At 55.4% G+C, this 19222-nt stretch overlaps 4 protein-coding genes across 4 annotated transcripts in view; 2 read left to right on the top strand and 2 right to left on the bottom strand.

Moving 5' to 3' along the window:
* Positions 1–1642: 1642 nt before the first annotated feature.
* On the top strand, positions 1643–6111 carry CLPP (caseinolytic mitochondrial matrix peptidase proteolytic subunit). Its single transcript, XM_006869018.1, has 6 exons — positions 1643–1856; positions 1953–2024; positions 2584–2680; positions 4405–4592; positions 4799–4904; positions 5921–6111. Exons 1-6 carry the CDS (start codon positions 1659–1661, stop codon positions 6109–6111), a joined length of 852 nt encoding a protein of 283 aa, XP_006869080.1. The 5' UTR covers positions 1643–1658.
* A 2065-nt stretch (positions 6112–8176) lies between these two features.
* Positions 8177–9799, top strand: ALKBH7 (alkB, alkylation repair homolog 7 (E. coli)). The gene is made up of 4 exons (XM_006868888.1): positions 8177–8391; positions 9092–9265; positions 9350–9474; positions 9637–9799. The coding sequence occupies exons 1-4, from the start codon at positions 8188–8190 to the stop codon at positions 9797–9799; spliced, it is 666 nt and encodes a 221-aa protein (XP_006868950.1). The 5' UTR covers positions 8177–8187.
* Positions 9800–10030: 231 nt separating this feature from the next.
* PSPN (persephin) lies at positions 10031–10580 on the bottom strand. The gene is made up of 2 exons (XM_006869017.1): positions 10421–10580; positions 10031–10338 (listed from the first exon to the last, which is right to left on the bottom strand). The coding sequence occupies exons 1-2, from the start codon at positions 10578–10580 to the stop codon at positions 10031–10033; spliced, it is 468 nt and encodes a 155-aa protein (XP_006869079.1).
* Positions 10581–13302: 2722 nt separating this feature from the next.
* Positions 13303–19222, bottom strand: part of GTF2F1 (general transcription factor IIF, polypeptide 1, 74kDa) — a 7882-nt gene continuing 1962 nt past the window's right edge. Inside the window, exons 3-13 of the mRNA XM_006868887.1 lie at positions 18706–18778; positions 17762–17955; positions 15651–15821; positions 14897–15081; positions 14613–14769; positions 14465–14526; positions 14271–14390; positions 14106–14179; positions 13889–14027; positions 13602–13719; positions 13303–13507 (exon numbers count right to left, since the gene is read on the bottom strand). Of these exons, the coding sequence (XP_006868949.1) occupies positions 13303–13507; positions 13602–13719; positions 13889–14027; positions 14106–14179; positions 14271–14390; positions 14465–14526; positions 14613–14769; positions 14897–15081; positions 15651–15821; positions 17762–17955; positions 18706–18778 (1498 nt within the window). The remainder of the gene's footprint in view (positions 13508–13601; positions 13720–13888; positions 14028–14105; positions 14180–14270; positions 14391–14464; positions 14527–14612; positions 14770–14896; positions 15082–15650; positions 15822–17761; positions 17956–18705; positions 18779–19222) is intronic.

Here is a 19222-nt window from a genome sequence, read left to right as displayed (position 1 = left end):
GAGGAGCAGCTGGTGAGTTTGAACCACTGACCTTGTGTTCAAGTGCTTATCCTACAGCACCACACCAGGACACCTCCGTGTTTCTTAATGTTGTTGTTGTTAAGTGCCGTCGAGTCAGTTCCGACCCATAGCGACCCTATATAGGGTTTCCAAGGAGCAGCTGGTGAGCTTGAACCACCAACCTTGCAGTTCAAACGACTTTACAGTCTGAACACATTAGCCCACAGCACCACACCAGGACTCCATGTTTCTCAATAGCTGGCACAAACTGAGCATTCACTACGCCCCTGGTCTCATTCTGAGGACCTAATACACAACCACCATAGGAAGCTGTTGTTAAGTGCTGTCTAGTTGGTTCCGACTCACAGTGACCCTATATAGGGTTTCTGAGGAGCGGCTGGCGGGTTTGAACCACCAACCTTATGGTTCACAGTCCAGTGCTGATCGTACAGCTCCACACCAAGACTCCAGATAGTTATTATTATCCTATTTTTACAGATGTGAAGGAATCCCTTGGTTAAGCACTCTACCAGCCAAAAAGGTTGGTGGATAGAATCCACCCAGAAGCATCTTGGGAACAGGTCTGGCGATCTACTCTGACTTACAAGAGGTTACCACCATTTTACAGATTGGGAAGCAAAGGCTCGGGAGCACCCAACTAGTGAACTCAGGCAGTTTCCTTATGGTGCCTCTGCAACGGGGTTGACCCCTGCCATCTTTCAGACTCAGAGTGGGTAAGGAACTCACCTAAGGTCACACAGCAATTTGATGGCTGAGCCTCCAAAGTTCCCCACTGTTAAGCTCCCCGCTGGTCTAGCACCTCTTCGCTTCTTGGTTCATTGTTTATTTGATGAGCTACTGTGTTTCCTGGTGTTGCGCTGTGGGTTAATGCGCTAGACTGCAAGGTCAGTTTGAAACACACGGTTGACGGTTCAAGCTCATCAGCCACTCCTCGGAAATCTTATACCGACTTGCTATGAGTCAGAAATGACTCGAGGGACTTAACTGTATGTCAGGCCTAGCCTAGGCTGAGGATAAAGTGAGGGACAACTCTAAGAAAGTGACATGTGGTTTGAAAGATGGGGGAGGGGGGACAAATTCTGGAGGAAGGGAGAGATCCCATACATTACCAGGCCCACTCTGCCAATTCTCTTCCCCACCCAACAAACTCCTATCTATCCTTCAAAGCCCAGCTCAAATACCTCGCTCCTCCTAGAAAATCTTTCCAGACCCATCTCCCGTGACACCCACCCGTGAACTCCCTCCCTCTGACCATCGATGTCGGGAAATGACTGGGTGAGGGGTTCCTTCGAGGCCAGGGTCTATCTGGGCTCCCACTTTCAAACTCAGTTGTAGACACTTTGGAGCTGATTTTAAAAATACAAAGTGAAAAGCAGAAAAAAAGAGGGGGGGACGGGGGTGGGGGGTGGGGGAAGTAACGATTCCGTCGGGAAAGGGACTCGAACTGAAAGAAACTTTCCCGGCTCCGCCTGGATGCAATTTCCATCTCTGGCTTCCCCTCCGTAATACCCGCCCCCTAACCGTGTTTGCCCAATCTCCCGGAAGTAGGCCGCCTAACGAGCCGGCTCAGTGCACGCGAGGCACGCCGGGAGTTGTAGTTCCGCCATCGGACGGAAGCCGGACGGACGAGCGACAGAATGTGGCCCGGAGTTTTGGTGGAGGGGGTCCTGGTGGCGGCAGGCAAGAGGCCCACACTGGGGCCTCGCCTCGCCGCCCGCTTCTTACTGCGGCGGCTGCCTCAGCGGATCCTCGAGCCCGGTCTGGCCCCGCAGCGAAGCCTACATTCGACAGTAGCGCGGGCTCTCCCGCTCATTCCCATCGTGGTTGAGCAGACGGTACGGTGGCCGGGCAGGAACAAGAGCCGTGGGCTCTGGGCTGGCTGAAGGGGCAACCAGCACCCCTTTACCTTCACCTGCTTCTCCCTACCCTAGGGTCGCGGAGAGCGCGCCTATGACATCTACTCTCGGCTGCTGCGGGAACGTATTGTGTGCGTCATGGGGCCGGTGAGCGCCCCGCACCCGGACCCGCCCCTTCTCCTGCCTTGCCACTATGTGCCCTCTCCTCGGCCACCTCGGACCCTTGGCCTCTGACCCTGAATTCCCCACGCCTAGTCCCCATTCTTGTCCCGAACCCCGCCCCTACTCTTGACCACTGCCACTGCCTGCCTGTGGAATCCGACTGTTAGCGACCCTGTAGGACAGCAAAACTGCTCCATAGGGTTTTCAAAACGAAATCGTTACGGAAGCACGTGGCTTGGAAGCGCTAACCTTTCGGTTCACGGCTCAGAGTTTACCCACTGTGCCACCAGGGCGCTTCTACTCGTGACACCCTTCCCCCATCCCATAACAAACCCCCTATCTGGACTCTCACATCGCGACCCCCGCTGCACCCCTTCCCCAAGCCTTCTGAGCTCCCTTTCCCTAAGACACCTTCCTCCCTTTCTTCATTCCTCTTCCCCCCACATCCCTGAGTCTCAGCTATTCTGACCCCTCTCCAGTCCCCTGGGGCCCATGCTGAAGCTCTTTCCCACTCCATCTGGGAACCTCCGCTTCCACCCCCCAGATTGACGACAGTCTGGCCAGCCTGGTGATCGCCCAGCTGCTGTTTCTGCAGTCCGAGAGCAACAAAAAGCCCATCCACATGTACATCAATAGCCCTGGTGAGCCGCCGCCCGGGAGTCTTCGGAATCCCAAAGGCTAAGTCCGCATCACACACTGGTACTGGTAGCTCAATTCACCTGGAAGGACGTGGCCTCTTTGATCCCATACCGAGTTTTGCCTTGTTTCTTTTTTAAAAAAACAACGAATTTGACCTCAGTGTCAACATTTTCAAGTTGGTTGATTTCCCTAGCTCCCAAAAAAGATTTTTAATGATCCAGAAGGAAAAAAGTTGCCATTGAGTCGATTCCAACTCCTGACAAGCGCATGTGTGTGTGTATCAGTGTAGAAGTGTGTTCCGTGGGCTTTTCAGTGGCTGAGTTTTCTCACAAGTAGATTTGTTGTTAAGTGCTGTCTAGTCAGTTCTGACTCATAGTGACCCTGTATAGGGTTTCCGAGGAGCGACTAGTGAGTTTGAATCGCCAACCTTACTATTTAAAACTACCTGTAGTCTAGTGCTTATCCTACAGCGCCACACCAGGACTTCTGAGATGCCTCTGGGTAGATTCAACCAACATCTGGACACTTGCTATTGAGTTAACCCCTAGTCATGGTGACCCCATGTGTGCCCTGTGGGTTTTTCAATAGTTGATTTTCTGGGAGATTGCCAGGTCTTTCTTCCGAGGCACCTTTGGGTGAGCCTGAACTGCTGACATTGCAGTTCCCATTTGTACCACCCAGGGACCCAAGGTCACTCAAATGATATGTTACCCAGGCCTGAGCACTGAATTCTAGCGGGACTGAAAAATGTAGTAGACCCATCCATCCCCCAGGCTCCACTGGCATCATCCTGGGAGCACTGACTCTGGACTAAGAGATCACCTTTGTGTCCTCCCACCCCACAAACTTTCTGTCTCCTCCTACTCCCAGAGACAGTTGCATTCGGGACCCCCAGTTTCAAGGACCCTGGTTGGTGCCCACAGTTTGTGATAGACTGCAGACCTGGTGGTGCTGTGAACTAAGCATTGGGCTGCTAAGTGCAGGGCCGGTGGTTCAAACCCACCAGCTGCTCCGTGGGAGAAAGCTGAGGCCTTCTGTTCCCATAAAGATTTACAGCCTCAGATACCCTAAGGTGCAGTTCTGCCCTGCCCTGTAGGGGCGCTGTGAGTCAAAAGCAACTCGATGGCCATGGGTTTGGGGGTTTTTTGTTTGTTTAAGGAGCACTGGTAGCATAGTGGTTACGAATCGGGCTGCGAACCTTAAGGTCAGCAGTTCAAAACTACCAGCTGTTCCGCAGGAAAAAGATGAGGCTTTCTGCGCCTGTAAAGATTTACAGCTTTGGAAATGCTGTACAGGGTCACAGTGGGTCGGAACCGACTGGACGACACTTAACAACAACTACTAACTTAAAGGTTGGTGGTTCAAACCCACCTGGAGGCACCACACAGAAGAAAGGCATGGCGATCTGCTCCTGTAAATATGACAGCCAGGAAAGGCCCATGTGACAGTTCTACTCTGTCACATGATGTCGCTGTGAGTTGGAACCAGCTTGACAGCACCCAACAACATGATGTACCAGGTCCCTGGTGGGCACATAGTGTGGAAGTTCAAACCCACCCAGTGGCACTGTATAGAAGGTTGGAGGTTCAAACTCACCCAGCGGCACTGTAGAAATAAGACCTGGTGAGCTATTTCCCCGAGACTGGTCACTGGAAGCCCCCCTCTGACACCCATGGACTCAGCAGCCACAGGGTTGGTTTTGAGGACTGGCTCTGTGCTCCGGCAGGCGGCGTGGTAACCTCGGGCCTGGCCATCTATGACACGATGCAGTACATCCTGAATCCCATCTGCACGTGGTGTGTGGGCCAGGCCGCCAGCATGGGATCCCTGCTCCTGGCTGCCGGCTCACCGGGCATGCGCCACTCGCTCCCCAACTCCCGCATCATGATCCACCAGCCGTCTGGGGGTGCCCGGGTGAGTGCCAGATTCTGAGCTGCTGCAGGGATGGGGGTGCGAACAGATGGGGGCGACCAGTGGGTGGAAGTCAGAAAGCACCCCCCAATAAAGGCCCAGATGGTGGAATGTGGAGGGTCCTACCTCTGGAAAACTAGAAGCCTGAGACCCAAGAAGGCCAGGGCTGACCCTGACGGCTGTCTTCTATTCTGTGGGACGTCCTCCAGGGCCAAGCCACAGACATTGCCATCCAAGCGGAAGAGATCCTGAAACTGAAGAAGCAGCTGTACAGTATCTACGCCAAACACACCAAACAGAGCCTGCAGGTGATTGGTGAGTGCCCCCGCTGCTCTGCCCCCTTGCCTCACACAGGAGTGTGTGCCAGCTAGTCCGTTACATGAGAACCAGGCAGGGATGCCCTTCATCATCACCCTTATCCCATGTTAAACTGGAAGTTCTCACCAGAGCAATAGGCAAGGAAAGGAAATAAACTGGTAAGGAAGAAATCAAGCTACCCCTACCCACAGACGAGATGATCCCATACGTAGAAAGTCCCATAGGTTCCACAAGGAAGCAGCTGGAATGAATAAAAGGAGTCAGCACAATAGCAGGGTACATGACCAACATCCACAGGTGAGGTGGAGTCCTTGACACCAACAAAAAGAGGTCCACAAAACGGTGCCAATCATATGGGCCCCCTAAAAGATTACCTACTTAGGTATCTGTGAAGTAGAGACTTGAAAAAGCTATACAAAGACAACGAGACAGACAGTGGTGTGTGCCAAGGTTTCTCCCCTTGGCACAGTGGCTGTGTTGGGCTGGGTCATTCTCTGGTGCGGCCCTCCTGTGTACTACACGGTGTTTGTTCCAGCAGCATCCTGGCTGCCAACCACTAGATGCTGGTCTCTCGCTGCCATGGAGTCATCTCTGATTCAGAGCCACTGTCTAGGGGTTCCGAGGCTATAAATCTTTATAGGAACAGAAAGACTCATCTGTCTCCCTCAGGGCGGCTAGTGGGTTGGAACTGCCAACCTTGCAGTTAGCACTCCAGTGCTTAGCCCAGGTTCCTCTAGATGCTGGTGGTTGTAACGCAGAACGCCAGGCCTTTCTTTTGTGACACCTCTGTATGGCCCGGAACCACCCACCTTTCAGCAAATAGTCGAGCGCTTAACCGTTTGTGTTTTCCAGTGCTGGCTGTTGAGGATGTATAGATGCATCTACTCTGAAACATATGCAGTCACTAGTAGCAGGGGTCAACCCGACAACAGCCAGATGCGTATCATACCTGGCTCCAAACCTGGCTCCAGGGTCCTGGCTCCTAACCCCGTGTGTGCTTCTTCCCCCTCCAGAGTCGGCCATGGAGAGGGACCGCTACATGAGCCCCATGGAGGCCCAGGAGTTTGGCATCTTGGACAAGGTCCTGGTCCACCCGCCCCAGGACGGAGAGGATGAGCCAGCGCTGGTACAGAAGGAGCCTGTGGTGGCGGCAGCGACAGCGACAGTGACAGCGGTGGTAGACCCTACCCCAGCAAGCTCCTGAGAGAGAGCCTGAGGCTACAGGCCGACTCCCCTGAGGAACTTTGGGTTTAGGGGTGGCCTGGCTGAGACACTGTGATTTTAAATTAAATCTTCATGGTCTTTGTCCCATGAGTGTGCCTTCACTCGCTGCTCCCCTTGGATTGCATAGGCCGAGCCCCAGGCCCATGCTTTTTTCACTGTCATCGAGTTGACCTTCAACTCATGGCGACCCACACGCATTCCAGAACAAAACACTTGCCGTTCCCTTACATTCCTGTCATCAGTTGTGGATTGGACCATGGGTCCACAGGGTTTTCATTGGCTGAATTTCGGAAGTCAATCTCCAGGTTGTTTTTCCTACCTTCTGTCTCAGTCTGCAGGCTTCACTGAAGCCCATCCACCATGGGTGACCTTGCTGGTGTTTGAAATCCCAGTGGCATCGCTTCCAGCATCATAGCAACACACAGGCCACCGCAGTGTTGTGACACACTGACAAGTGTTTTATGTTGCTGTTGAGTCCGTTCTGACGCCTCTTTTCCAAGCATGACGTCCTTCAACAGGGACTGGTCCCTACTGACAAGATGTCCAAAGTACAAGAGACAAAAGTTTCACCATCCTCACTTAGAAGGAGCGTTCTGTATTCCAAGACAGATCTATTGGTTCTTCTGGAAGTCCATGGTACTTTCAATATTTTTCTCCAACACCATAACTCAAATGCATCAGTTCTGTGTCGTTCATCCCTGTTCATTGTCCAGCTTTCACATGCACATGAGGTGATTGAAAATCCAGAAGATGTCTCAATGTTGTTGTCTGTCAAGTCTGTTTCGATTCATAGCAACCCTGTATGGGGTTTCCAAGGCTGTAAAGTTACAGGAACAGAAAGCCTCATCTTTCTCCTTCACATGCCAACTTTAGGATTAGCAGCCCAGTGCTTATCATACAGCGCCGCGCCAGCACACCATGACCGCCGATAAGGGATGCAAAATCTTCTTTTGTTGAAGGTGGATGGCTTGCCAGCCTGTCTGTATGCTGACGGGAATGACCTGTAGAGGGGAAATTGAGGGCACCCCACTTTAACTGCAACCCTCATTTTGCAGATTTGGACCCACCCATAATCCTGGTTTTGGCCTCAGTCCCCTAACCCCTGCACCCTTGACCCCTTAATCTCATTCTGACTGTATCCTACCCTTCACCTCTAGCCCCAGAAGACTTCATAGCATTGACTTGACCCCAAACCTATGACCTCTGACCTTGGACCCCAGGCAGAATCTGGCCCCGCCCCTACAGTACAGTGTGAGAAATTCTCAAGATGGCCCATCTAGAGATTCCCAGGCCAGACATAAATTGTTGATTCACACCCAGGGATATGTTAGCAGGATAAATTGGGAGAGGGAGAAGAAATCTGTTCTAGGAATAGGAACTTTAAATAATACAGTCATTTAGGCCCAGGGCACCATCAGGGCCAGATTGTGAATCACATGCTAACTGGGAGAGGGAAACCAGGAATAAAATTCTGCATCTGCCCGTGTCTGGGTTGGGCGCCCTCACTCTTGCTGAGTACAGACTGGATTTCTTGAGCATTTGTCAGTAAGTACTTATGATAACTCATCAGTGACCTCATAACCAAGAGGAACGAAGGCTCACAGTTGTTAGGTGCCACGGAGTCGGTATTGACCACATTAGGGGAGGAAAAGACAGGGCTATAGTCTGCGACTGCCAATAACTTCACATCAATTGTCAATGTTGTGAAGTGCCTGGAGTCAGGGTTTCCAAGAAGCAGCTGGTGGGTTTGAACCTCCGATCTTTGTTATAACAGTCCAGCGCTTATCCCACAGAGCCAATAAACGCTTAAAAGACCTGGTCTGCAGATGGACTTGCGTCGCAGCCAGTACAGTGAGCTATAAAGGTGGGTAACGTCCAATAGCGCAGGAGAGGAGGCGGGTTCTGAGGAGAGCTCATAACTTAAGAGGTGGAGCCAAGGAGCAGCCAATAACACTGAGCGAGAGGCGGAGCTCTGAAGAAAGCCAATAGGCGGGGGACCAGGTGCCTCCGGGCGTTCCGCTGACCCCAGGTGCGGCGGCGACCTGGCTCTGGGGCCATGGCCGGGAGCGGGCGACTGGCGCTGCGGACGCTGCCCGGGCAGGTTTGGGTGCGGAGCTCGGGTCCGGCCGTGCTGAGCCGCTTGCGGGACGCAGCCGTGGTGCGGCCTGGCTTCCTGACCGCGGCCGAGGAGGAGACGTTGAGCCGGGAACTAGAGCCGGACCTACGCCGCCGCCGTTACGAATACGACCACTGGGACGCGGTACGGGGCCGGGGCGGAGCTAATGACGTATGGTGTGGGGCGGGCCCTAGAACGTTTGGGGCGGGGCCTCGTTGGTCGCTGCTTCTGGTTCGGGTGGTTTGCCCACTGGATCTCCGTGTGTAGGGCTCGGGAGGGGCCCCGGTAAGGTAGGGCTTGAAACGTTGGTCCTGGGACAGAGTTGCGTTGAAGCACGGCCTGTCGAGCTGGAGCGGGGTCTAGAACGTTGGTGGGGTGTACCTGGGCCAGATTAGGGGCGGAGCTGGGGCGAGGAGTGAGATTAGGAAGGTCAGTGGTAAAGGATGGAGACGGGATTGGGTGAGATCAAATTGAGGCGGAGACTTGAAACTGAGTTTGGAGTAGGGGCGTGAACTAAACTGAAGCCAGAGAGTGGGTCTAAAGGACTGGGGCCTGGGTATCTGGGAAGAAGGCTTGCGATCTGGGTCGTCGAGTCGGTTCTGACTCGTAGCGACTCTGAAGAGGGTTTCCGACCTTCATGTTCAAAAGGACCTTGAAGTTTAGTGCATTAACCCACAGTACCACACCAGGACTCCTGAGATTTGGAGAGGAGGCCTAAATAGAGTCATGCTTGAAACACCCCCCACCCCACCCCACCCCCGTGTCCTGGGAAGAACCATCCTGCATTCTGTCCGTCCATGCTTCGATTTCCTTTTTTCAGGAGTGACTTTCCCATTTCCTGCAGGCCATTCACGGCTTCCGGGAGACAGAGAAGTCGCGCTGGTCGGAGGCCAGCCGGGCCATCCTGCAGCGCGTGCGCGAGGCCGCCTTTGACCCTGGGCAGGCCCTTCTCCCCCGGGTGCACGTTCTGGACCTGGAGCCACGAGGCTACATCAAGCCGCATGTGGACAGCATCAAGGTGGGCAGAACCGGGGCCTGGACACTCCCCGTGTAGGATGTGGTGTGTGCCTGCAACCTGACGTACACTCGTGCCCACTTGCAGTTCTGCGGAGCCACCATTGCCGGCCTGTCCTTGCTGTCATCCAGTGTCATGCGTCTGGTGCACACCCAGGAGCCCGCAGACTGGCTGGAACTCTTGCTGGAGCCGGGCTCCCTCTACATCCTTAGGTAACATGAGCCCAGCATCCCCCAGCCACCTGCCTGACGTCCATACTGAGGCCTGGCAGCCGGTGCCACCACAACCCGTTCCACAGACCACCAGGGGCCTGGGACCGAGGGCTGCCTGCAAAATGTTCCCACACCCAGTCACCACCTCTCTTTGCTCTCCAGGGGCCCCGCCCGCTATGACTTCTCCCACGAGATCCTGCGGGATGAAGACTCCTTTTTTGGGGAGCGTCGGATCCCTCGAGGCCGACGTATCTCTGTTATCTGCCGCTCCCCCCCTGAGGAGATGGGGCCAGAGGAGCCTGGACAGCCCCCCGCAGTCTCCTGACTTCCATCCCTCCCCCACCTGTTGCAGACACTGCCTGTGAATAAAGTTGGACAAGTGACAACTCTGTCTGCCAGGGCTGGGGTCCGGTGAAATCTCACACAGGCTGAACACAGTTCCCAAGCCAAGAGACTACTTCCTTTATTGTGTGGTTTCAGGCCCCAGCCCACCTCCCCTGCTCGGACTCCGCACCCGAGTCTCCAATAAATAAGTCAGCTGGTTTCCCCGGCACCCCTAATCGCTGCAGCCACAGGCAGCCGCTGAGAGCTGAACCAGCCTCTGCCAGTGATTGCGGTCGTCAAGGAAGACCACGTCGGTGTAGCGGGTGGGTCGGCAACAAGGCCCGCCATGGACATGACCCTGACTCCGCAGTCGGGCCAGCGTCAGGCCGTGCTGGGTGTGGGCGCCGTGAGGGCAAGAGCCTGCGCAGTAACGGAAGACCACCCTCTCTTCTGAGACGTAGCCCAGGCCCAGCTCAGCCACGGGCAGAGTCAGACTCCGCAGCTGACACGGGCTGGCTGCAGCTCGGCGTATACGGGTACCTGCAGGAGAGAGGGGCCAGCTGACAGCAGGCAGGGTCTGGCCGTGTAGGCGTGGGCAATCAGGGGACTTGAAGGTCCTTACCCAGCCACGGCCTCTGGGTCCCTTCTGCTTCTGCTACTTGCCCAGCCAAGAACTTTCCAAATTCCACCACTGGGGACCCCAGAGCAGCGGGACCCCCACACAGATCCAGCAGCAGCCAGAGAGACAGCATGTAGCTGAGCAGTACACCTCCCGGGGCCATGATGACAGGCAGGTTCTGAGAGCATCAGAACCCCCAAGCCCTCAATTTATACCCCTGTCCAGGCTGGGGAACGGGTCATTCTCCCTGCCAGCCCCCAAGTCCGCAGCTTCTGCCCCACCCACCTGTCTTCTAAGAGTTAAGGGCTCACCACCACCCCCACATCCAGACATTCCACAGGCCCATTTCCGACACCCCTCAGCCACCTGATTTATAAGGATGGTGTGACAGCCAGGGCCCAGCCCAGGGAGTGGGAGGCCGGCACCCCTCAACCCTACCACCTACTATCGGCTGGGAGAACGGGGGTGTCATGGGATCCCCAGTGGGGCTTTTCCCCACTTAGCAAGTGTTGCAGCTGAGGCACCCTGTCTTGTGTGCCAGCTAGAGCTGCTGTATGCTGAGAGGTGCCAACAGGTGGGGAGCAGGGGACGCCCCATCATAGCTCACTCAGGGGAGATTAAGATATCATGTCTGTCTCCTGGCCAGTGGAGCCAACAACAAAACAGGAAAAGGGTGCAGCTTAGGAACAGCCAAGGACGGGACACCTAGGGCTGGAGAATCAGCCCTGGAGAAGTTCTGTCTGCAGAAGGGACCTGGGAGGGAGCCCAAATACCAATGGGTCCTGGTGACAATTGGCTGTGTCACTTCTGGGAGTGAGCCGCTGTCCCCTCACTCTGCCCACACAGATTTAGTGAGGGCTGGATCATGACTTGGTGATGCCATGAGACAGAAATGCCTCACAGGGTCTTCTTGACTGCAATACAAGGGGGCTTTTAGAATACGTGGAAAACTTCTTTATTCTATTTTCCTACATACTTTTCGATGCTCCCTTTGTATTCAGATTACTGGGTCTTTCTCCCACTGACTGCCAACCTTCCATTTAGCCACCAGGCACTTCAGGCACTTCACCGTTATCACCAGGACTCCTGTGAGGGCACCAAGGTGTGTTTGGGGCAGTGCCTCCCACAAAGGCACTTTTGAGGCTGAGGAAATCCTAGTTGTCTGAAGAGGTGCTTTTCATGCCTAAAACCCCCAGTCCCACAAAAACGGTAAAAACCAGGTATCTAAGGTTCCCAGTTACATGCTGGACACTAGCAGAAACATTTGTGGTTGGAACCCACCACCCACCCAAAGGTGCCTTGGAAAACAGGCCTGCAGATCTACTGGTCAAAGGTCACAGCCTCAAAAACCCCATGGGCCAGTTGGTTTGCTCTTCACACATGGGGCTGACGGCAATTACACCGCAGCCCTGGCACCGCTGACCGCTGCTGGAACTGTCCACACCAGGTGCTCTTGGACCTGTATTGGACCGAATGAGTGAGTATTAGAAACCAAACCATGGTGACCCAGCCACTGTGTCAGGGACTCGGCCAACACGGGAACGAGGAAGCCAGTCCAGGATGGCCACTGCTGGCAGGATGAGCCAACATTCCTGGGGTCGGCCGGGTCAAATCATGACATGTTTGTCGTGGGCTGTGCAGTCAGATGACTCGGGAGACTTCGAGGCCAAGTCATGTGCCCAATACCAAACCCACTGCCATCGATTCGATTCCCATTCAGTGACCATAAAGGACAGTGTAGAATTGTTTCCTAGGATTTCCCAGTCTCCATTTTTAAAGGAGCAGACAACCTCATCTTTCCCCTGGTGGTTATGCAACCAGAATGAACAAAACAGCTAAGATTTCAACCCAGGTCTCCTGCTCAGAATCACTGTCCATGTACCTCAGAACAAAGGCCTAGCAGTCTACTTGTAAAAAATCCACCATCAGAACCACTACAGAGCAGAGTTCTCGGCGGACACAGGATCGCTGTGCGTTAGAATCCACCCCACAGCAGCAGCTTTGGTTTGGGGTTACATGGCTGGAGAGCAAGGCTGGGAGGGCAGGAGCAAGACCCTCAGGGCAAGGGCCACAGCCCCTTTTCCTGTTGCCCTTAAAAGGTGAATCGGAAGGATGGAAGAGAGGTTGGACCAACCTGGAACATTCCGAGGCATTAGCCTGACATCTCAAGCATTCCCAAATGGCAGCCAGGGACTGGGTGGGGAGACTTTTCCACCCAAGCTTTCCAGCCCGGATGCGGCAGAGGCCCAGCACCCTGCCCTTGGTTGGAAAACTCAGAATGGGTTCAACGAGAACACCTTCAGTCACATTCTGCTACCAGCAACATGAAACCTCCCCCCAAAAATAAAAACCCAAAGCCCCGTCAAGTGGGCCCCCCAACTCATGGCCCCTTGTTTGTCAGAACAGAGCTATGATCCACGGGAGTGGCTGAGTTTTCAGAAATAGATCACCAGCCCTTTCCTGTGAAGTACCTCTGGATGGACTCACACCAATCTCAGCAGCCGAGCAGGGGTGCCCAGCAAAACACGTCCGTGAACTCAAAAAGCCATCCCTCTGTACACCTGGCAAGTCTGGATAAATGTAGAACCAAGCTTGTGAAAAAATTAAAAGGTAACCCTCAAAACAGCACTGGGAAAATGCCAAGTCCACATGCTGCTGAGCTCGGTAATCAAGGGGCTTAGGCTGGTGGTCCTGGGGCTCCTGGCAGAAGAACGCGCTCAGGTGCCCACCCTGCTGCCCAGTTCTCCTAACCGGGCTGCTATGAGCCAGAATCAGTGTGGGCTTTGTTTCTGAAGGCTCCCGAGGTCCCAGGGGCAGGGTGAGCATGGAGCACGGGTGGCAGACACAGGCGCAAGTGAGCAGCAGGAGGACCTATTTATTGGGGCTCACTCCTTGAGGGAGAAGTGCATCTTGTCATTGATCATCTTGCGCTCGGGGTTGAGGCGCTTGAGGATCTGGGCCAGCACGTTCACCGTCTGCTCGCTGCTCAGCCCCGTCTTCTTGGTCTGGAATTTCTTCAGCAGGTCCTTGGTGGTCATGGGTTTGCGTGTCAGGTAGCGGCGCACGGCGTCCTCAGTCACCTGCACGTCACTGCCGAGGGAAGGACAGGAGGCAGGCGGCTGTCAGCGTGGGGCTTGCCCTGAGAAGACGCCATCCCCTTGCCCTCCCCTCCTAGCCACCTTACCTGCTACAGGGCGTTGACTTCCCAGACTGGGGCTGGGGGGTGGATTTCCCAGACAGACTCTGTGGTCCCGCCTCCATCCGGAGCCGCTTGGCCGTGGGGGTGTCACCTGCCCGCTTGCCTATGGGGAAGCAGTTGGGAGTCAGGCCTGTGCTGGAGGCAGGACATTGGGGGGCTGGTCTGGTCCCCCCACCACGAGATGATCACACTTAGCAAAGTACAACTGCCTGGCACCTCTGCCCGACTGCGTCCCCTCTGAGCTCACACCGGTTGCGGGGCTGAGAGCCTACCTTGCTCCAGCTTGCTGGCGGCCGCCCGTAAGGTGGACGAGGTGGCGCTGCTCTCGGTGCTAGGGGTGCCAGGGCGGCTGTTCCCCCGAGAGCTGCCTCCCGACGGCTTCCGCTCTCTCTTGGGGGGAGTCTTCTTCTTCTGCGAGGGTCGGGGGTGTGAGTTGGGGAACAGAGGTCCCTGTGCACCCCCTGCGTGGTCCCCAGTGCTGGGCCTTACCGCCATGAAGAGGGCCGACGAGGCCTCACTGTCGATGTCGCTCTCCTCCGAGCTGTCGGACTCGTCACTGCTGTCTGCACAGCACATGGGAGGGGTCAGGGTGGAGTGGGGCCGGCAGAGACCTCCCACCGTGGACAGCGGGGAGGACAGGCCCAGCAAGCCCACCTTTCTTGCGCTTCTTCTCCTGGGGGACGGGAGCCTTCTTCTCCTCCTCCTCCTCCTCCTCCTTCTCGGGTGGCTTCTCCTCCTCGCTCTCCTCACTGCTCTCGCTCTGTTCGTCCACACCTGGGCAGGGGCGAGGTCAGTGGGCACAAGGCAGCCCGCTGCCGGCCCCAGGCCCCTCCAGGCCCCTCAGCTACCTTTGGGCAGCTCCTCCTGCTGGGTGACTCGGGGCTTGCTTTCCGTCTCTTCCTGCGAGCTGCTGCAAGACAGATGGGAACCCAGGCTGAGCACAGGCCACACGGGGCGGCGGGCACTGCCTGCCACCCCCACTGCCCACGACCTCACCTGGAGCCATCGGACATGTAGTCCACCTCCTGGCCCTCAAAGTCCCCATCATCACTGTCCTCGAAGGCCTCGTCGTCCGAGCCTTTCTTCTTCTTCTTCTTCTTGCCAGCCTTGGTGGGCGCTGCCTTCTTCTTGCCAGCCTTGGGGGTTCTGCTACCTGTGGGGAAGGGAGTAGGGGAAGGGGAGCAGGCAGAGAGCTCAGCTGGACTCCAGACAGTACCCACATTCCATCCTGGAAGCACGGTCGCGCCCTGTATGCGGCAGGCCCCACCCCCAGACCTCACCTTCCTCGCCGCTGGCCTCACTGTCCTCCGAGGACATCTCCAGGTCATCCTCCAGGTCGTGGATACGCAGCTCGGTGGCCTTCTTGCGGCTGCGCTTCTCCTTGTCCTCCTCCTCGTCTTCCTGGTCCTGGTCCTTGAGGCGCCGCTGCTGCATGATGCTGAAGTGGTTCAGGACCTTGTTCCTCCTGCAGCGGGGACAGGGGCCATACCAGAGCCTCCTCTGCAACCGAGATGTTATCTCACTGGCTAACAGAGTCTAGGTAATACATATCACCACCCTTCTGTTCCTAGCCTTCTACATGGAAGACAAAGGCTTGATTCCCAGTCAAAGCACCTCACGTGCAACAACCACACTCGGCTGAGATCAGTGTGCTGCTAGGATCCTGAACAGATTTCAGTAGCATTTCTAGACTAAAAGAGACTAGGAAGAAAAGCCTGGCAACCTCCGAAAAAGCACCTTTTGAGAATCCCATGGATGACAACAGTCAAATGTGTGATTCTCAGCTGTCCCTGGTCCAGTTGGTGCCCTCCCACAGACAGGAGATCAAGGGAGCCCAGGTCCTCCCATCCCACTGCTCAGCCCAACCATCACCAGCACTGGCTCTTAGGGCTCCGTGGGTGCACCCCACTGCAGCCTTGCCCTGGTAGAACAGCCTGGCGGGGAGCTCAGTGAGCTGGGGCTTGGGAACACAACTTGGGTGACTTACCCATCTTCCTGGAGACTAAGAGGCTGCACCCTACCGCCCTGACTCACCTCTCCCACTCCTCCTCGGCTTCCTCAGCGGTGAGTGTGCGGTGCCGGGCCAGCGGCATGAAGTTGTACCAGTTATGGACCGGAAAGGCCTCAAACGCGCCATCAGGGCACTGGGTGAAGATGTAGTAAGAAGCATTCTCTGTCACACCTCCCTTCTTCACGCCTTTGAACCTGTGGGAAGCCACCATCACAGCCTGGCCTGGGAGACTGGGGCCAACCCCCTCTGTCCCACTCACAGCCCACTCAGCTTCTGAGGAAATCCAAGCCTCTCGCTCTGCAGAAATGAGCAATGAGGCCTTAGTCTCCGTATCTAGGAAATGGAAGCAGCCCGCTAGCCCTCCACCCATGCAGAGGTGGTCAGGTGGTAAGCGGGCCCAGCTGTGGGCTGCGGAATCAGGTGGGATGGGGACTGACGTGAGAGCTGAGCCGAACAGAGCAGAGCACTGCCACCTTCCAGCCCCACCCCCTACCACCACCTTGTCTACCCAGAAGCTGGGAGCACCTTGCCCTGACCATGCCCCCAGAAGCCAGCCATAGCATCCTGCTGTCTACGAGCCTCCTTTCAGCTCATCTCCCTCTCCAGTCTGCCCTTCCACCATCAGCCTTCCAGGCCCTGCCCACTGACCGTGGGACAAGCCCTGGAGCCCAGAAGACCATCCCCAGCTCGGGGCACACTGTATGTCAGAACAGCCTTCCATCCTCTCCCTCCAGGAGACCCTCATCATTCAGCTGACCCCCATGGGCCCTCTCTGTGCATCCGGGTACCAGGATCCACTCAGCCCACCTACCAATGGAAACCCCTTTGTTCACAGTTGACAACTTGAGACAGTTGACAGAATGAACACCAGACACACGAGGTCAGTAGGCAACATTTGCCATGGACAGAGCTCAGAAAGCAGGGAGAAGGGTTAGGGGAGAATGAAAGGAAACCGGAACCCCAGGGAGGACATGGGAAAGTGATGCTCCAATGGGAGGACTGTGGTCCCAGTCCCAGAACAAAATGCGTGTGAACAGATGAACGAGTCTGCTCTGCTCTGTCAACTGTCACCCAGATCACCGTTAGTCAAAAGAGAAAATGTGTATGAACAGATAAACAAGTCTGCTCCGTCAACCGTCACCCAGATCACTGATGGTCAGAAGAGAAATGAGTAGACAGGAGGCTTAGGGGGCTGTGGGTGTGTCCTCATCAGAGAAGAACTCAGAAAAAGAGGCAGGAATGGCCTTTTTTAAGAATGTCACCAGGAGACGCTAGTGACTGGGTGTCTGAACTGAGTCAAAACAAAACCCTTGGGAACCAGACTGGCTGGACACAGTGAGGCTGGAGGGAGCACCAAATCTAATACCTGGAAACAAGGTTTACCCCTTGACCAACGCTACCCCATAGGGCCCTCAGTAAACCACACAAACCAGCGCCGTCAGGGTAGAGCTTTGCCCAGAGACTAACAATCTTAGTAAGACTGGCCCAAGTGTGGTCCCAAGGCCAGACAAGGCTTGGGAGGGGCAGCGAGCCTATGCTAGAGGTGATGACCCAACAGAAGCAGTGACAGGACAAAGCTGATGAATGTCCCCCTGTCCACGAACCGGACTCAGTGAAATTGCTCGACTGGTGCACTGTGTGTGTAAACAAGTTCATCAGGAACTGACTAATGCCAGGGAGTCCTGCTGTAGCACTGTAGGATAAACACTGGACTGCTACCCGCAAGGTCACTGGTTCAAGCCCACCAGCCAGTCATGGGAAATCCTATACAGGGTGGCTATGGGTTGTAACCGACTCGATGGCACATAATAGCAGCTGTTGGTAAGTGCCATCAAGTGGATTCTGACTCACAGCAATCCTGCACAGGATTTCCAAGGAGCAGCTGGTGAGTTAGAACTGCCACCCTTGTGCAAATGGACCTGGCGGTCAAGTGCTTATCCTACAGCACCACACCAGGACTCCTTGGAATCCACTAGATGGCACTTTACAAAAATTCCATTTTTCCACGAACCTTTGGAAGCCTGTGAGACAGGAAGTACTGCCACGCACAGGGAACAGAAGAGCAACTGACGGACACGGTGGTCACCAGCTAGAGAGGACCAGTCTGCCCCTGCCACGCCCCCGGCCCACATACTTCCGGCCTGCCTTGCCGTTGACCCGCAGCAGCCAGGGCTGGTCCTCGGGCCGGAACTCCTTGAGGACAATGCCGTACTTCTTCCGGCGCGCCTCCTCCCGGAGCTTGCGGTTGAACTCGCTGCCTGCGCCCGACTCGGGCATCTCCTCCTCCTGGTAAATCTTCTTGTTGCTCAGGTCCCGCTCCAGCCGAGCCTGGGGAGGGCAAGGGGGCCACGAAGCACAAGCTCTTAGGGTCCCGAACTGGGTGGGCCCTCCACCCCACTGGACCTGGAACCCGACCTCGGTGACAACAGGGTGAAGTGGGAACACTTGGTGATTTGGGGAACCTAGTGGTTTGTAAGTTTCTAACCAGTCCCAAGATAAAAATTTCAATGAAAAAAGGAAAAACCAGAAAATGTTTTCATTGAGGCCATGAACAAAAGCAGTAAAAGGGATCTGCTGGGAATTGTCCCTTTTCCTCTCTCTGCAGTAGGCGTTCGACTGTCCCCTACACTTAGATGGCATTACAGGCTGAGCTTTTCCACCTTTCAAACTCTGCCGCTGACCAAAAGGTCAAAGGGCAGAGTCCACCCCGAGGAGCCTCAGAAAAAAGGTCTGGTCATCAACTTCCACACATTCAATCACTGACCACCCAGAATTGGGGGTCAACTCAAAAGCAACTGGCAGTGGCTGAAGAAATCACAACCTTCCAAATGGGACGGATCACCAACCCGGTGCCAGCCCCCTGCCAACCCCAATCATGACACTGGGCTGGTGGGCATGACACCGCCAGGTTCTCTTTCAGTCAACTGCAAGGATGCCCAGCAGGTGGACCCGAATCTTACTCGCCATCTCTCCACTCCAGGAGGGCTGAGAAAACGAGAGCCTGCTGAGTTAGCTACTCAAACTAGCAAGTCCGGAACCAGGGTGGCCCTCCCTTGGCCCCTGCAGAACGGAGCTTACCTGATTCCAGGTAGCGAAGCTGACTTTGTCGGCCGCATTGAAGGCCATGATGTTGTATCTTTTTGTTGTGTTTCTGGAGGAGGCAAAAAACCGAAAACAAAACAATGCTCATTCAATCATTCAGTCACTCAGTAAACCAGCCCCGGCACCAGGCGATCCTGTTGTTAACTGCCAGGGAGCTGGGCCCTGGTGACCCTTGAAGGTTGCCCAGTCCTGCACCGTCCCCGTAGGCTGACTGTTCTGATCCGGAGTTTTCACGGGCTGATTTCCTAAAGTAGATCACCAGGCCATTTCTTCCTAGTCCATTTTCATCTGGTAGCTCCATTAAAACCTGTTCAGGATGCTGGCCCCCCACACACGTCCACTAACAGGCCACTGCTGGCCACACACACACGTCCACTAACAGGCCGCTGCTGGCCACACACACACGTCCGCTAACAGGCCGCTGCTGGCCACGCACACACGTCCGCTAACAGGCCGCTGCTGGCCACGCACACACGTCCGCTAACAGGCCGCT

Source organism: Chrysochloris asiatica, unplaced genomic scaffold, assembly GCF_000296735.1.
Source record: "Chrysochloris asiatica unplaced genomic scaffold, ChrAsi1.0 scaffold00125, whole genome shotgun sequence".
Classification (NCBI taxonomy): domain Eukaryota; kingdom Metazoa; phylum Chordata; class Mammalia; order Afrosoricida; family Chrysochloridae; genus Chrysochloris; species Chrysochloris asiatica.
This window is presented reverse-complemented; position numbering and strand designations above follow the sequence as displayed.

Bases quoted from the DNA above. Each gene is read 5' to 3' on its own strand.
- CLPP (XM_006869018.1), top strand. From the start codon at position 1,659: ATGTGGCCCGGAGTTTTGGTGGAGGGGGTCCTGGTGGCGGCAGGCAAG. The intron at 1,857-1,952 runs GTACGGTGGCCG...TCCCTACCCTAG, and splicing joins CCATCGTGGTTGAGCAGACG to GGTCGCGGAGAGCGCGCCTA. The intron at 2,681-4,404 runs GTGAGCCGCCGC...GTGCTCCGGCAG, and splicing joins CATGTACATCAATAGCCCTG to GCGGCGTGGTAACCTCGGGC.
- PSPN (XM_006869017.1), bottom strand. From the start codon at position 10,580: ATGGCCCCGGGAGGTGTACTGCTCAGCTACATGCTGTCTCTCTGGCTG. The intron at 10,339-10,420 runs GTAAGGACCTTC...TCTCTCCTGCAG, and splicing joins GACCCAGAGGCCGTGGCTGG to GTACCCGTATACGCCGAGCT.
- ALKBH7 (XM_006868888.1), top strand. From the start codon at position 8,188: ATGGCCGGGAGCGGGCGACTGGCGCTGCGGACGCTGCCCGGGCAGGTT. The intron at 9,266-9,349 runs GTGGGCAGAACC...GCCCACTTGCAG, and splicing joins CGCATGTGGACAGCATCAAG to TTCTGCGGAGCCACCATTGC. The intron at 9,475-9,636 runs GTAACATGAGCC...TTTGCTCTCCAG, and splicing joins GGCTCCCTCTACATCCTTAG to GGGCCCCGCCCGCTATGACT.